Below are 15252 nucleotides of genomic sequence, written 5' to 3'. Positions count from 1 at the left end.
TGTACATTTTGTGCCAGGGCAATTCGGAGTTTGTTACTGGATCACATTCAAGCTAACTTCCCACCCGCCTAGTCATGTTTCAACTTTTCTTTTTTGCCGCAGTAGAGCCATTTTAAAAGGGTGCCTCCCAAGTGAGTACAGGTGTTTGTTTATACAGGAATGAAAACTTCACCTTTCCTGGCTGATTTTATGAGCCTCCTGTGCTCTTTAATCAAAAGTCTGAGTTGAGACAGCTGCAGAAATCACTTACACGTTGGTCTGGATGTGTGCGCACACACTAGCTGTCCATTGTTGCATAACAGATTTATAACCTGTTTGTTATCCAGGAAACTGACGGGCTGTCATTTATGTTTTTGATCGTAAAACAGACGTGCAGTTTAACAAACATTTTTTTTAATGGTTTTGCAGACAGGGTGTTGCATTTAGAAGGTTGGAGGAGTTAAAGAGTCAAACGGGATACATTTTTTCTTTAGAGTTTATTGCTGGTTTGTTTTCTTTTAGAGAAACTAATGTTTTTTTCTGTGACTGAAATGTAAATAAGTGCAAAGCTAATTCTAGACTTTTACAGGTTACATGGTATTTTTTTGGGCGGGGGGGGGGAATGTGATCAAGCTTAGCTAGGCTAGTTGTTCTCTGCTGGTCCCCTGTCGTCCCACAAGATTCAAGTTTGTCCAAACAAGTTTTTATGTACAGAAATTATTTACCTGGTGCTCAACCTATTTACATGTTGTTCAAAGGATAATTTGCTATCTATTTGTGCAGTCATGAAAAATAAAACTTGACAGAACTGTTTGCAGTCCTACGGTAAAACAAGGTACATACTGTTGTTGCTTCCATGGGAATTAAAAGGGTAATTGGCAGCCAGTCGCTGATAATCCAGCGCACTTAAATAACTGATCATCAGCAAGAGTGAGCACCTCTATAAAAACAACAGTTGTATTAATATTTTTGCTGATCTGGGACATTTGGTGTGTTTACACAATTTCACAATCTTTCCAGGAGTGCACATCTCAGAAAACTGACTGCAGGTTCGAACCTTAGATGTACATCTCAGAGTCTACAGCAGGGGTGCCGAACTCCAGGCCTCGAGGGCTGGTGTCCTGCAGGTTTTAGATCTCACCCTGGGTCAATACACCTGAATCAAATGATTAGTTCATTACCAGGCTTCTGGAGAACTTCGAGACATGTTGAGGAGGTCATTTAGCCATTTTAATCAGCTGTGTTGGATCAAGGACACATCTAAAATCCCTCAAGGCCTGGAGTTTGACACCTGTGGTCTACAGGCTTGTTTAGGAACCCTGCCAGGAGCAGCATGGTTTAGGTTTATAAATTGTATCCTAAGAAACTACCAGATTTCTGGAGCAATGCCCTTTGGGCAGATGAAAACAAAGTAGAGATATTTGGCCATAATGCACAGCACCACGTTTGGCAAAAACTAAACACAGCACATTTGGAGAAACACCTCATACCAACTGTCAAGCACGGTGGTGGTTGGGTGGAGATTCGGGCTTGTTTTGCAGCCACAGGAGTCAATCGTGAACTGTGTATACCAACGTATGCTAGAATGAAATGTGAGGCCATCTGTTTGACAACTAAAGCTTGGGCAAAAGAGTTTACGAGAGCTGCGTATAAACGAATATCCCCGCGAGCCTCGATGAACTGAAACAACACTGTGAAGAAGAGTGGGCCAAAATTCCACCACAACTATGTGAGAAACTGATAGAGAGAGACTGAAAACAATTACTTAAGTCACTGGTGCTAAAGGTGGTTCTGCAAGCTATTGAATCCTGGATGTATTTATAAAGAGCTAAAAAGGTTTTAGCTACATAAATGTCATACAATTCATGTGGTGCATTTATGTTTCCTCTGTAAGTTATGAGCTACATGGTCCGTTTAATCATTCAGTCCCAGAGTGACTGTATGACATTCCCAGCTCTTCATTATCTTCATTAAATGGTACCTATGCCATTTTGAAGTTGATTAGAGAGTCAAACAAACTTACAGTAAGTTAGATAATCACACTGTTTGCAGAAGGCAAGACACAGGTCTGTTGCTGGTAACCTTATATTTCATTGACAGATTTAAGAGCAAATAAAGCTATTCTTTTAACCCTGTTATAGGCCCAGGTACTTTAGAGCTATAGGTCCATATTTAACCTACATAAATTAGTCTTCAAATCAGGTGTCCCTCCACAAGAGAGGACCTCATTTATGTAACACTGCAGGTATCACCTTCTTCAAAATATTCAAAATTGTTTTCATACTTCCTACTGATCTCTGTTCGTGTCTTTATATCTTGACCAATCTGATCTTGTCTTGATCTCAACTTAACCCCTTTATGAAGGTTTTGACCCCTGCTGCTCACAGCCTGGTGATAACTTGCTCGGTTAAGATCATTTTAACTTAACCATGCAGTGTCGTTACAGTTCTATCACACCATTCCCAGCAGCGGGCTTCAACAGTTTGGCTGCCTTCTGTCTGAATACCACATCTGTTTTAATCTCACTCACATTCATTCAGATCTCCGTATATCCCTCCATTCACAATCTAAGCTCAACTATGTCTAAGTTACACAACTTGCAGTCAACAGCAGATGGATCTTCTGTGAATGGGCCGCATGTGTACGTGCTTTATCTTCAGCCAATGAAGGATACAAGCTTTCATGCTAATCTTGTTAATGCAGCCTTGACAGGTCTAAGCTGTAATGACATAGGATGCGTCTTAGCGCCACTTCTTGCAATATTTTGAATTTCTTAGCAGGATAAAACCACCACAGCCTTTCTTATTATGGTTTGTGCACACCAAGCTTGTATAGAGCACGTGCCCATCTGTGCAAGGTATGACATTTCTCGTCACCTTCATTCAGTCACCATGCACTTTGTCTGTATGTTTCACTCTCTGTTACTGTATAGAAGAATATTTGCTTCCTTCTGCAGCTTCCTGAAATGCAAGGCGACAGACGATATCAGCCTTCAGGGGGTTACTGCTTTTGTCCCGTCCCTGCAGTTATACCTGAAGTTGCTGTGCAGCTGCACTGGGTGCATTAACCACAATATTGTCCGCTTCTTTGCTCTTTTTTAACTCATTTATGTTTGATCATCTGTCTTCTCATTTCAGCTGAAGAAAGCCCAATGTTTTCCTTCCCATTCATAAAGATTATGCTTGGAGCATTGCCACACATGACTTCACTGGCACTATTTAGTCTTCAGATTTCACTTTGTATTATTAGAAATGGACAAAGGGTTGCGTGGAGAACGGCATATCAGTAATCAACTACTGTCTGAACTGGCCGTGCACTGGCGAGCTTTCTATAATCATCCAGCTGATCAAGAACAGGATGTTCTGACAGAGTGAGATAAAATGCTGAGAAGGGAAAGGCACCTCGCCAACACTTCTCCTTTGTTCCCACCTGACATGATACCCGGCGAAGGGTCCTTCACTTTCAGAGTGATTTATTAATCAGATCGGATTTATGATCTTTAAATACAGATTTTTAAATGTAATCATTTCTCCCTTTAAGCTGATTACAACAGAGCCAACTACAAATGTGAGAAACAAAAAGAAATCTTTTTATTATACAACTGTACAATCTCATTACAGACTAAAGAAACACTCAAGATAACATCACAGCTGCAGCATTGTGTACTCAGAAGCATAAAGCACTGTATTGTTACATTAAGCAGAGCTAAATGTCTTGTTTGTGTCAAAAATCTACACAAATGTATATATTTCTATAAAAAAACGCATTTGAGGTAAAGGTAATGTAAATTGTTGGATTTGAGGTATTTCTTGACTTTCGTCATGCTTTCGGCTTTAATCTTCAATACCACTTTTGAAACCTACTTTTCTGATCTCATCAAGCAAATTACAGCATCAGTGGAGCAAGTCCACAGACATCGTGCTTTTCCGCCTGCTGTAAATGTGTTAACACCTAAAATCGGTTGGTTTTTTTAGCCAGAATTTCATTCAAATGCATCAGCAGCAAGCCAACAAATGCTCAAATCCAAGACTTTACAGTCAGTCTATTAGTCTCCAATGCTCACACAGCAATTAGATGAGTCTATAAACAAAATTAACAGAGTACTTGTATTGTCTCAAAGCCAATTTCAGCAGCATTTCTGTAACAGAAAAATAGGATTTAAAAAAAGTAAAAGGTAAAAGAAATTTGGTTACTGGCAACATGAGTGTGGAAATCAAAAGAGGACATAACTGGTTCGGCATTACTGAAATTTAAACAAAAGGAGAAGCAAATCCCTAATTCAACACTCATCTAATATTAGCTTTATTAACTTTCTCATATATGAACTGGGCAGCAAGAAGAGACAAGTGTTCCCTTCAGCATGTCTGCTCGGGGTACTCCTTGTTTTCCTCCTTTGCCTGGTTCTTTAAAACAGCATCTACAACAGGTTTCAGAATATAGATGTATCACATTAGCACTTAAAAGGTACTATTTGGCTTTTATCAGCCTTATTCCTGAGTATCTACACATATATACCTTATATTAAAAAAACAACAACTATGTTTTAGTCAGATATTTAATATTAGCAGATATGAAGCTTTAGGGTCCGCTATTAGCTTATTTATTGGCAAGATGTCTGACCTTGGCACGTTCTGTTTCATCACACAAAAATGGATTAACTCCAATGTTTAGTGCTTGCCTTCAAATGTCACGTATTTTTGCTTTTACAAGTTCGATATTGCACTGGAAAGGGTTTGGAGCCCTAATTAGGAAAATAAACACAAACACAAAGAATACAGAGAGAAAGAGAATTTAAGAGATTCCTGAAAATCTGATTTTGTTTTTTGTTGGGGTTTTTTTTTTTTTGGTTTTCTTTTAACTGACAGCAAAAAAGAACAGCAAAAAAACAATAAAACAAATTAACCGACAGCTTTAACTTTCTGCTTTTCAGTAAATTGGAACTCAGGTAACCGCAGTGTGGCTTGCTTTGAAAGTCCCGTTCACAGCTGGCGATGTGCTGCAGTCCTCTAATCTGATGAATCAAAGGAGTGTACCTAATTGCTGGCTGGCATGTGAGACTGTTTTTGAAGTTAGATGTGAGATTGATCCAGGTGAGATGGCGTCTACAAGATGTGCGTCTTCTTTGATTTGGATACCAAGGCTGTTTCTTTCTGGCCCTGATTAGAATAAGTCGGTAATCAAAGGCTGTTAAATCAGTCTCGACTCTGGTACATGAAACATTTTAAACAATGTATATGAGATCAAAAAGCAAAAGCAGTGGCCTGAGATTTCCAGACATTAAATATGGTGCTCAGCCTCAAACAAAAGCTAAAGTTTCTACGTTTTCCTCTGCCTTCATGTCTTTTAGCGCCTTATAGTTTGAATCTAATTTATTCTTTTGTTTGTGAGTCTGATGAGGGCTGACTGGTAGCTGCTTCCAGCAACTTCATATCATCGCGCACAGACACGGCTACAGAGAAAGGGTGAGGCTTCAGAGTCAGGCCATAGTTGTAGCCCAGTTTCACCGGCACTGCAGGGTTGGCTGTGATGTTGCACTGGTGCGCTATGAGAGCTGTGAGCAGGAACAGCTGCATCTTGGACAGCTCCTCGCCGATGCACCGCCGCTTGCCCAGGGAGAAGAGGAGCACATTGCTGGTCAAGTCTTTATTCAGCATTCCGCTCTGGTCCAGGAAGCGCTCTGGGTCAAAGATATCTGGTTGGGACCAATTGCTTGGGTCATGGTTGACGGACCACTGGTTGATGAAGATGACTGTGTTCTTTGGTATGGTGTAGCCCATGATGGATGTGTCTGTGGTGGTGGAGTGGGGGATGGTGAGAGGGATGAAACTTGTGAAGCGCATCACCTCGTAGATGAAGGCCATGACATAAGGCAGCTGCTGCTGGTCCTCGATAGCAGGGACACGGCTCCGGTCCACCACTTTGTCCACCTCCTGCTGGAGACGCGCCTGTATCTCTGGATACCTGCAATCACAGGTGAACACACATTTAGGGTGACTACTGCCAGGATAGAAGTTAACTTGCTGGTGAAAAAAGTGGAATGAAGAATCCCCCCCCCCCCCCCCCCCAACAACTAATATGAGGTTTAATTTAACTGCCTACACCTAGATGCATGACTGGTGACCTGTAGGATGTTAACAGCTTAAATGGATCATGTTAGATAGTCCATAGACACAAGTAGTCCTTGCCACAACTCGAGCAGAAAAAAAAAATAGTGGCTCTGTAATCCAGGCATCCACTGATAAAGGTATCAGGCACAGGACGGATTAAATGGCACTAAAGATTTTAAAACGCTGACTGGGCGTTTTGTTCTCTTTCATTCACTGGTGTGAAGTTTCAGCTTATTACTGCCAGTACACGTACACACACACACATACACACACACACCTCCAGTGGGCTGTTACATAACTCAAATGCAGCTAAACTTCCTCAATTCTGCACAGCCTTAGCAACAAGTTGAGGATAAACTGTCATTCATCATGCAGTTATTTATCCATATAAATAACTCCTTCTATAAAATCCTTCTTTAAAATGATAAAAATGTTTCTTACTTGACGAGAATGAGGATGATCCACTGTAGGGCAGTAGACAGTGTGTCTTGACTTGCTCCAAATACATCCCCGACTGTGGAGGACACATAGTCTTTCTCAGAAAGTCCCATCTTATCTCGTATTTGGTCCAGCGCCACTATAAAGGCATCAGTCATGTCTCTGATGGTGCTTGAATCGATTGTTTTTCTGTGCTCCACAACTTTATCTCGAATGAATTCACTAAACTCCAGGTTGAGCTTCTTAAAGTTTTCAAAGATGGTTTTGATGGGGTTGGGGAAGTACTGCAGCCAGGGCATAACGTCCACCATGCTACCTGCGCCTACAGTCTTGGTGAACTGGTCGTTCCTGCCCACCACCTGCTGAAACTCCTCATCTTCATAGGAGTACCTCTTCCCAAAGCAAACCGCGCTCATTATATTGGCAGTGGACACCACGAGGTAGGTCAGGGGCTGGAAGTATTTGTCCTCCTTCGTTTTCCTCAGAAACAGCCGCAGCAGCTCTTTGCCCTCGCTGAGCACGTGATTTTCAAACGTCTTCTTAGTTTGGGGGTTTCCTGTGGAAAACATCCGGACTGTGGACTGGGCCACTTTGCGGTGCACCTTCCACCAGTCCGTGGAGTTGCCAAACGCCATGCTGTCCCCATTGGAGATGTACTGGAAGGAGGTGAAGTCCGGTCTGCCGGAGAAGTGGGAGCCCTGCTTGACCAGCGCCTGTTTGATTGACCCCCCGTTCAGCACCACCACCGTCCGACTGCCGAGCTTGATCTGGAAGACGTTGCCGTATTTTTTCACCATGCGCGTAAAATACAAGTGCGGTGCGTTACCAAGCTGCGGTGCGTTCCCGATGACCGGCCAGGCGAGGGGGCCGGGCGGGCAGGAATGGGACCGCTGCCGACACAGCCACCGAAACAGGTGCAGGGACACCAGCAGAGTCATGCATGTCACTAACAGAGCCCTCGGAGTCGCTGGGCTCATTCCCTCCACTGTCACATCCATGATAGACATGCTGCAGGCAAGAAATAAAATCATTGTTAAATGCATATGTTTGCAGATTAAAGGCTTGAAATATGATACCGTGCGTGAGGTGCAGAGTAATTAAATTAAATGGGGTAGAAAAAAGGCATAATTAAATACCTAGTATTTTCCCTCATGGCAAAAAATTATATTTTATAATTTTTCTAAAATATTGAATGCGCCTGATCCAAAAAATAAAAAATATATTCTTTAAAATAAAATTAAAAAAATTAATCAAACACGCTTCTCTGTGAGCCGAAGGACCGCACTAGAACCTCGACAAATAAAATAATCATCCCCCCCCCCAAAAAAAAGAGAGTCCGGTTAGCGCATATCTCTCACACACAGCCTGATTTAAAGTAACAGACTGTGAGCAGCCTGCTGTGCATCCACAGACAGTGCAGCAGCTTGTGTGGGAGCTCCGTCCTCTCTGTCCGCAGCCTGCTCATGCTTTGAAGCCCCACAACACCAAGCGAAGTCATTTATCCCCACACAGCGCAACATCACGGCTTTGTTACAGTGGGCAGGTTTGTTGCAAAAGGGTGTCACCCCCACCACCAACACCTCTCTCTCTCTCTCTCTCTCTCTGACTCTTTCTCTTTTACTCTCTTTCTTATGATAACTCACGCCCAGGCAGCGGGACCTAAACACTACGTTAATTATATGACTGGATATTCTTCTAAGAGAATATAAAAGGAGGACTGCCAGTTACAAGTCCTAAATATAGTTTGCCCTCTTATTATTAATAATAATAATAATAATAATAATAATACGAGGAATAAGTAGAATAAGTAGTCTTTCTATGCGGTATTAAAGAATATGGCTTCAAGTCAAAGTGCTTGTAACGACGTGCGAGTCTGCCTGAGGAAATTATGTAACACCCGACACAGTCTCAGTCTTTTCAAATAATTTATATAGTCCGGACCCGTTAACTGTTAACTGCTACTTTACTTTTTTATGAAAACATAGTTTTTTTTTTAAATATTTTATATTGTATTTAAAATATATATACATTAATATATATTATATAAATATATTGATCAAATCAAATAATATAATATATTTAGTTTTGCAAACTGGTCGCGTGTGATCAAACAGCCTGTATATTGCAAATGTAGAAACGCAGTCGGGGTGATGGGGACGCTTTAAAATGCTAAAGGAATCTAGAATCCAGGATTGCTGCACCTTTACTCGTTTTGGTGTTTCGGCTTTGAGAATAAAAATTCTTGTTTCTACAAACTCCCAGCTCACATGTCCGTGGCGCACGGCTCGGTGTGTTGGCGGAGTATTTCTCTTGATGCTTGAGGGTGACGGTGTGAGGGTGCGCTTTTCTCTCGAGCCACCAGGAGGAGGCGAACCCCGTGTTGTGACTCATTAATTCCCCCCAATTAACAGCCATGCCGGGCATCAGAGCTGCTCTAGCAGCAGGTTATACACCCTCGTTTCTCTCTCAGATCTTCAAATGACAAACATGTGTGGACGAAGGGGAACTTTAGATCTACTGTCCAGATATTTAGCTGGTTCTGGTCAAGTCTTAAATGACAGAAATATTCGTTCCCCTCTAAGATTTATTCTAAAAACTAGAATCCGGAGTTCGGGTCGATTTTATAGCTCTTCTATTAAATTCTGTGTAGATTTAGTTTCAATCTTTTTCAGTTTTCTTGAATCTGCAAGTATTGTTCAACTGTCAGAGCCCCGCTCGAGCCTTCCTGCAAAGATCTGGTCTGGTTTTGAAATGATGTGATTCGGGAAACCCGCTTCAGCACCGCGGACAGCGGCTCAGACGATGGCTCGTGTCCCGTGACCCAAAACTTTCACAGAGAAGCTGCAGGCGCAAATTTGAACTGTTTGTTGTATCTTCAAATTAAATTCAGAAATATCCAACTACATCAAATACGGCCAATTTAACTCCATCTCTTTCCCCTTTTTTTCCTTTGACGAAATGTAATCCAAATTATTAAGGACTCTCCGAGTACCAGAAAAAACTGTAGGATTTTACAATACTGGTCGTATACACTTAATCAGATATTTACATGTCTAAACTATGTTATAGAACTACACGCAAAAACACATTTAAACAAATTTCATTAGGATAGAAAATTACGGGTCAATAACACTTCAAATTTCCTTGAAAATTCTGCGTTAATTAAGCATACACTTTGTCAGAGCCTGTGGCCTAACATGATATCTAGAAAAGGGTCTGACGGCCTTTAAAAAAATATTTCCCCCAATCACTTTAGTCCATATGGTGTGTTTTAATTAAAACACACATTTTCTCATTATCAAGTTGTTAAGCTGCAGCGTTATAAATAAAGTGTGTAAAAGCAGGTTGTTAATGTAACGTTAATGTATTCAGATGAAATGGATGTAAATGACTTAGAGACTTACTGAGACGAGACCCTCCACTGCTGCTGTTGCTGCTGCTTGAAAAACGTCTCATAAGGTGGCAGCGTGTGATCTTCTTTTATTCCAATAATGAACCGATACACGAGGGTGGGGACAAGTCAGTGAAGTGCCTGGCCCCCTCCTTGGCTGGCAGGACCCGGCTATTAGACCAAGCACGTCCATCCGCCTTTTATTCCAGAGTGTAAATAATCCCAAACGTGATCTCATCATAATCATTCTAAACACAATATATCCTTTAAAACGCACAGTTAATACAAAAAACTGGAACTGCTGACTTCTTTTACTCGGAAGGTTATAGGTTTAACTCTGTACCACTGAATGGTGAGAGGAAATGTGGACTCATTTATCTGCTCTTGTAGGCATATGCTTATTTCCTGTTACTGTTAAAATACAAAATGATAAAAATGTTACCGCTTCTTTCTGCCACGAAAAATTGAGGCAAATGGGATTAAATGGGGTATCATAGTTACGACTTCCTTCTTCTGAAGCCTATATTAGAGTCGAATCCCTTTTTGGAGAGTGAAGGTTTCAGCTTCAAGTGAAGGGAATTTACCAACATTACTAAATCAAAGCCTATTGGAGATTAAAAAAAAAAGAAGACAGAAGGACCTATTACAGAGACAGTAGGAACTTTAGGAGGCCAAATCAACAGTTTAAGCGTAAAGTTGCCGTCATGAATCTAAATACAAATAGTTTACTTGTTTACTTTAAGATTCAAACCAAACTAAAAAGCCAGGCTAAACATCTTTGAAAAAAAAAAAAAGCGCAGCTACAGAACAGGAAGTGTTTATTGGCAATGTGAAAATGTCCAGAACAATCCTGTAGTGTTTAGCGCTACATTTTTAGTCAAATCCTAAAAACTCTTGAGACTGCTTCACAATGCAAGAACAATGAGTTCAAACATATTGAAAAACAAGCCGAGTTCTTCTTAAAGAAAAGAAATCAAATATTCCTAAGTGTCCAAGTCAGTCACTCAACCCGAGTGAACATGCCTTTCAATTACAGTATATATCAAGAAACATCCTTTATAAGCTTTATTTGTCTAAAAAAAAGTTATTCATCAATGATCTATCTCATTAACATATCATGTTGCCAGTATTTGAAGTCTATGTTTTTAGTAAGCAACCTTTAATCTTTATTAGTATCACTGCATTTTCAAATATTTTGTATAAACTCTGGGTTACAAAGTCCTTAAACCTGAAATTTACTAGTGCATGGCGTTTAAGGTAATCCTTTCAAAGCTGCAAAAGGAAATACAGGCCTACACAACTCTGCAAGGGTTTCATTGAAGTTTCTCCTTGCTAGCAGCTCTGATACCAGTTTCCCTTCCTGTTTGACTGACAGCTCAATTGCTCATTGCGTGTGAGTGAGCATGGACCTCGGGGAGGAGCTCACAAAGGTGTGTGCAGGTGATGATTTGCTTAGACGGTAAAGGTACAGTTGCACTGTAAAGTTCCAGCCTAGCACAGCATAGAGCAGTTCTACTTCCAGCAACATTTTTCACATTCAGAGCATAGTTTCGTGCAAGGAAAATCAAGGTAAGACATACCAGGAAATTGCATAACCTGCAAACACAAATAATTAATAAACCAGGCCATTACACTGATTTATGTCTGTTATTAGTGGAGCAATGCACGACCTTGGACGAAAAGAATGCCTTTTAGAGCACTTGTGGGCCTTATCGTGTTCTGTGAATCAGTGCTGTGAATAGAGGGGACTGCCCAAGGCTATTCTAAAGGTGCCGTGCAGTCACGCACATGTGCTTCATCACAGGGGTGACAACTGAAGGGAAAGCTGCTGACAGCTTCACTAAACACAGGTCTCCCTCCATCTGCCTGTCATGGATAGGCACAGGAAAGAGCTGCTAAGCTGGTAAATATATAACTGAGGCTTGGTAAATATATAAAGATATTTTATTCCAATCTTGGCATGCCCATGAGAGTTTACAAGTCATGCTTGAATTAAAACATAATCAGATTTATGGTCTAAAGATAAAAGTTATCTTTGAGATATTCTCATAAAAATGAACAGAGGGATTAGTTATGCTGATTATTAAACCCTGAAAGTAATTCAAAAGGCAGTAACTCATTATGTCAGTGGCCAGTTTTCTGTGATTTGTAACACAATAGGGGCTTTGGCATCTACAAGGACTAGAACACAATGCGTTTCTTGGAAGTGGACTTGAAAATAACCCCACAGAAACTCTACCTGAGTCAGCACTTTGTTCTGAGTTTTCAGCGCAGCAAGAAAACAGCTTCAAAAGAACAAAACTGTTTGCTTAGAGCTGTATGCAAAGTTATTTAAAAGCTGCACAAGTCAATATTTTTGTGTAGACAGTGGATCAAATGAATACTTTGTAAAGTCTTCATGTAAAGTGACATACCCACAGAGCTCAACTTAAACTGCATAAAGCATTTTAGCATCATTGTTCTTGCAGTATAACTTCCTGTTACCATTTTGATTCAGTCTTAGCACTTTTACAAACTTTTGAATAGCAAGCCGCTAATATAAGTGAAAAAGCTCTTAGAAACTGTATATATGCTAAGGCAAAGTAAGCAGCTATCTCATGAACATAATGAAACATTTTACTGCCAAAAAGCTAGATATTTCCTCCAAGGAGTTGGTAAAGACCAGCCCAGAGGAAAAAGAAAAAGGAAAATGAATATATGTGAGGGATTGAAAAAATGCTCAAAATTAAGGTCAGTATTGCGCTAACTGCTATTGTTTAGCACTGTTGTTAATGGCATTATTCAATTACATCATTAAAGTTGCTTTTACACCTTACTCTACAGCCCCAAAGAGGCCAAAAGTATAATCTAAAACTTAAAAACTATATTTACAGATTCCTTTAAGGAGCAGATGTTAGCATGTTTTGCTAAATAAGCTATATGATCATGCTAACAGCTAAAGGCACAATCACTTTATTTTAATTCTTCCAAATAGCCAAAAGTAAATATAAAGATTTTGATTTAAGTTATTACCAGCTTAATATGTCTAACAACAGTAACAATAAATTCCCAAAATAGTTATAATCTTCTACTATGCTAAGCATTTAGCATTTAGCTGACATTAGCCTCCATAGGACAAAACTGTGAACACTCCATTTCCACAAGTGAATTTCCACATTTATTTTCATATTTATTATTTACTTTTTATATTTGAGAAATCCTTACATAAAGAGCCAACCAGCTACAAGTTGTCATGACACAACAGGATTAGACTTAGATAAAAAATAAATAAATAAAGGAAAATAAAGAAGAGTGTGTATTGTAACTAATAGCAGTACAGTCTAGTTAGCAATATGGTACAATGATTTTGTTTTTTCATGAAGTTTCACACACTTTACAGCAGCCTTTGCAAATCAACGACATCATTGTTTCAAATCAGGATGGATAGGATTTTTTCCACGACTTCGCAAATACAATGCACTTTTTTTTTTAAAGTCTAATGTCATAAAGACTTGTGGTTTCTAATAGAGTACGAAACTCAGAGTGTCGCACATAGTAAATCTACTTTAGATTTCACAGTTTCTATGGAGAATATAAATGGCATTTTTCAACATCACTGTTGAGCTCTATTGAGCTCTATTCTTTACTCTCTCTGTTGCTTTGTTGGTGCAAGATTTTAGTAGAGGAAATAAAAGTAAGTTCAAGAAGTGCAGATACACACACTAACAGAAACACAGAAAAACACACATTAGGATTGTCTGTATGGCCCTGTCTTGTTAATTACTTTCCATTAGAGATGAATCGGCCCGCCGCCGTGTGATTGGTCTAACTACTCCTACGCCAAACCAAACTGTCATCTGGCTTGGCGATGAGACAGGGAGAGTTGAGCGCCAGGGCAAACCCTTTACTTTGGTCCGCCCGCGAGCGCCTCATTACGACAGAGCGACCTCAGTGACTCCAAATGTCAAACTGTCCCACAACAACCTTCCCCCCCATCTCTCACCCCAATAATTCCCAGAAGTCCACAAATCCCATGTTTATCTTCTCTTAACTGACAGTGAAAAAAAAGCACCAGCTTTCCATGTAAAAGCATGAGAATGATGCTAATGAGTGCTTCAAGTATCCTAATGATCTTGCGGATTAACTGAGCGCTCATTGAGGTACTTCTATCTGTACGGTCTTTTCTTGTCTGGCCAAGTTCTAAGGAGGCCCTTGCCAAAGTGTAATCAGCAGCCCGTGAAGGCGTCTCTTCTCCATTCTCACACTGAAAGGGCATTTTCCCCCTGAATTCTGAATCGGCGTCCATGTCGGATTTTTTGTGTTACTGGTGGTGGAAACCTTTTCAAGGGTTTGCGGAGTCCGACTGAACTGTTGGTGTTTCTTTGGGAAGAATGGGAAGCTTATTACGTGTTCAGCCGCATGACTGCGCTTTTCAAATCCACGCCAACTAAAAACAGCCTTGCCTGCCTCCATCCTCGCAACTGTTGTCAGTCGTTGTTTTTATTGGCTTAATTGAGGAGACTGACAAGAAGCCCATGGAAAATAACCAGTGAATAGAAAGTGAATAGTTTTTAATGAATGTGGAGGTGTTTTGTTTTTGCAGATTACTGTGTGAATGGAATGGGGTGAGGATTATGTGAAAATTCATTTTGACGACAAGTTTGATCAAGACCTCTGATATGAAAATTGGTGAAGACATGCTTTTGCTCTTTGTGGGTTTTGTCCCAAAGCGCATTTACCGAGTGCTGTTCCAAGTAGAGCTGTTGTTACAAGCGACTGCATCCTTCAGGAAGTGATGAACCACATGACCTCTGATGTTCGTGCACAGTGTGTATATCTAAATCCACCTCGTGCACAAAACACAAATCTGTGCAAATACATACAGACAAATGCAGAGGAAAACAGAACATGAGAGGCTGCCATTTCTTCCTACTTGCTTGATGAGGCCAAATCTTATCTAGTCTCTGCAGGATTACAGAGTTGCTATTCTAACCCAAACCGGCTCTGTCATTAAAAGTCACTGAAGCTTACTTGTCTCCCCCCTTGTGTTTATCTTTTCCTCCCTGTGCAAGGTGAAAGGTGAAGCAGCACTCAAAGGGAAGCTAACCCGCTTCTCTATGACCCCCTCCCGGGCCCTGTCTTTGGTGTTTTTACAAGAAATTAATGATGACGGACAGTCACGCACGATAGGCTGTTGCCCGCAGAGGAGGAAGTCACGCGAAGTGTGGCCTCTTGTCCCACACAGAGCTCCTATATACCATAAGAACCAGACCAGGGATATTTGAAGGAGGAGAAAATAGGCAGCTGTGGTTGGCTGTAAGTAGCCAAGCAGAAAGCTCCCAGAGCAAAAACAATCAG

At 40.6% G+C, this 15252-nt stretch overlaps 1 protein-coding gene across 1 annotated transcript; it reads right to left on the bottom strand.

Annotated features, from left to right (window-relative positions):
* Positions 1-3650: 3650 nt before the first annotated feature.
* LOC134640254 (cytochrome P450 1B1) lies at positions 3651-7977 on the bottom strand. The gene is made up of 3 exons (XM_063491908.1): positions 7661-7977; positions 6528-7532; positions 3651-5940 (listed from the first exon to the last, which is right to left on the bottom strand). Exons 1-3 carry the CDS (start codon positions 7675-7677, stop codon positions 5349-5351), a joined length of 1614 nt encoding a protein of 537 aa, XP_063347978.1. The 5' UTR covers positions 7678-7977; the 3' UTR covers positions 3651-5348.
* Between the last annotated feature and the right edge of the window lie 7275 nt (positions 7978-15252).

The sequence above is a fragment of the Pelmatolapia mariae genome, linkage group LG13 (assembly GCF_036321145.2).
Source record: "Pelmatolapia mariae isolate MD_Pm_ZW linkage group LG13, Pm_UMD_F_2, whole genome shotgun sequence".
NCBI lineage: Eukaryota > Metazoa > Chordata > Actinopteri > Cichliformes > Cichlidae > Pelmatolapia > Pelmatolapia mariae.
Note: the sequence above shows the minus strand (reverse complement) of the source record. Positions and strands in the feature narration are given on the sequence as shown.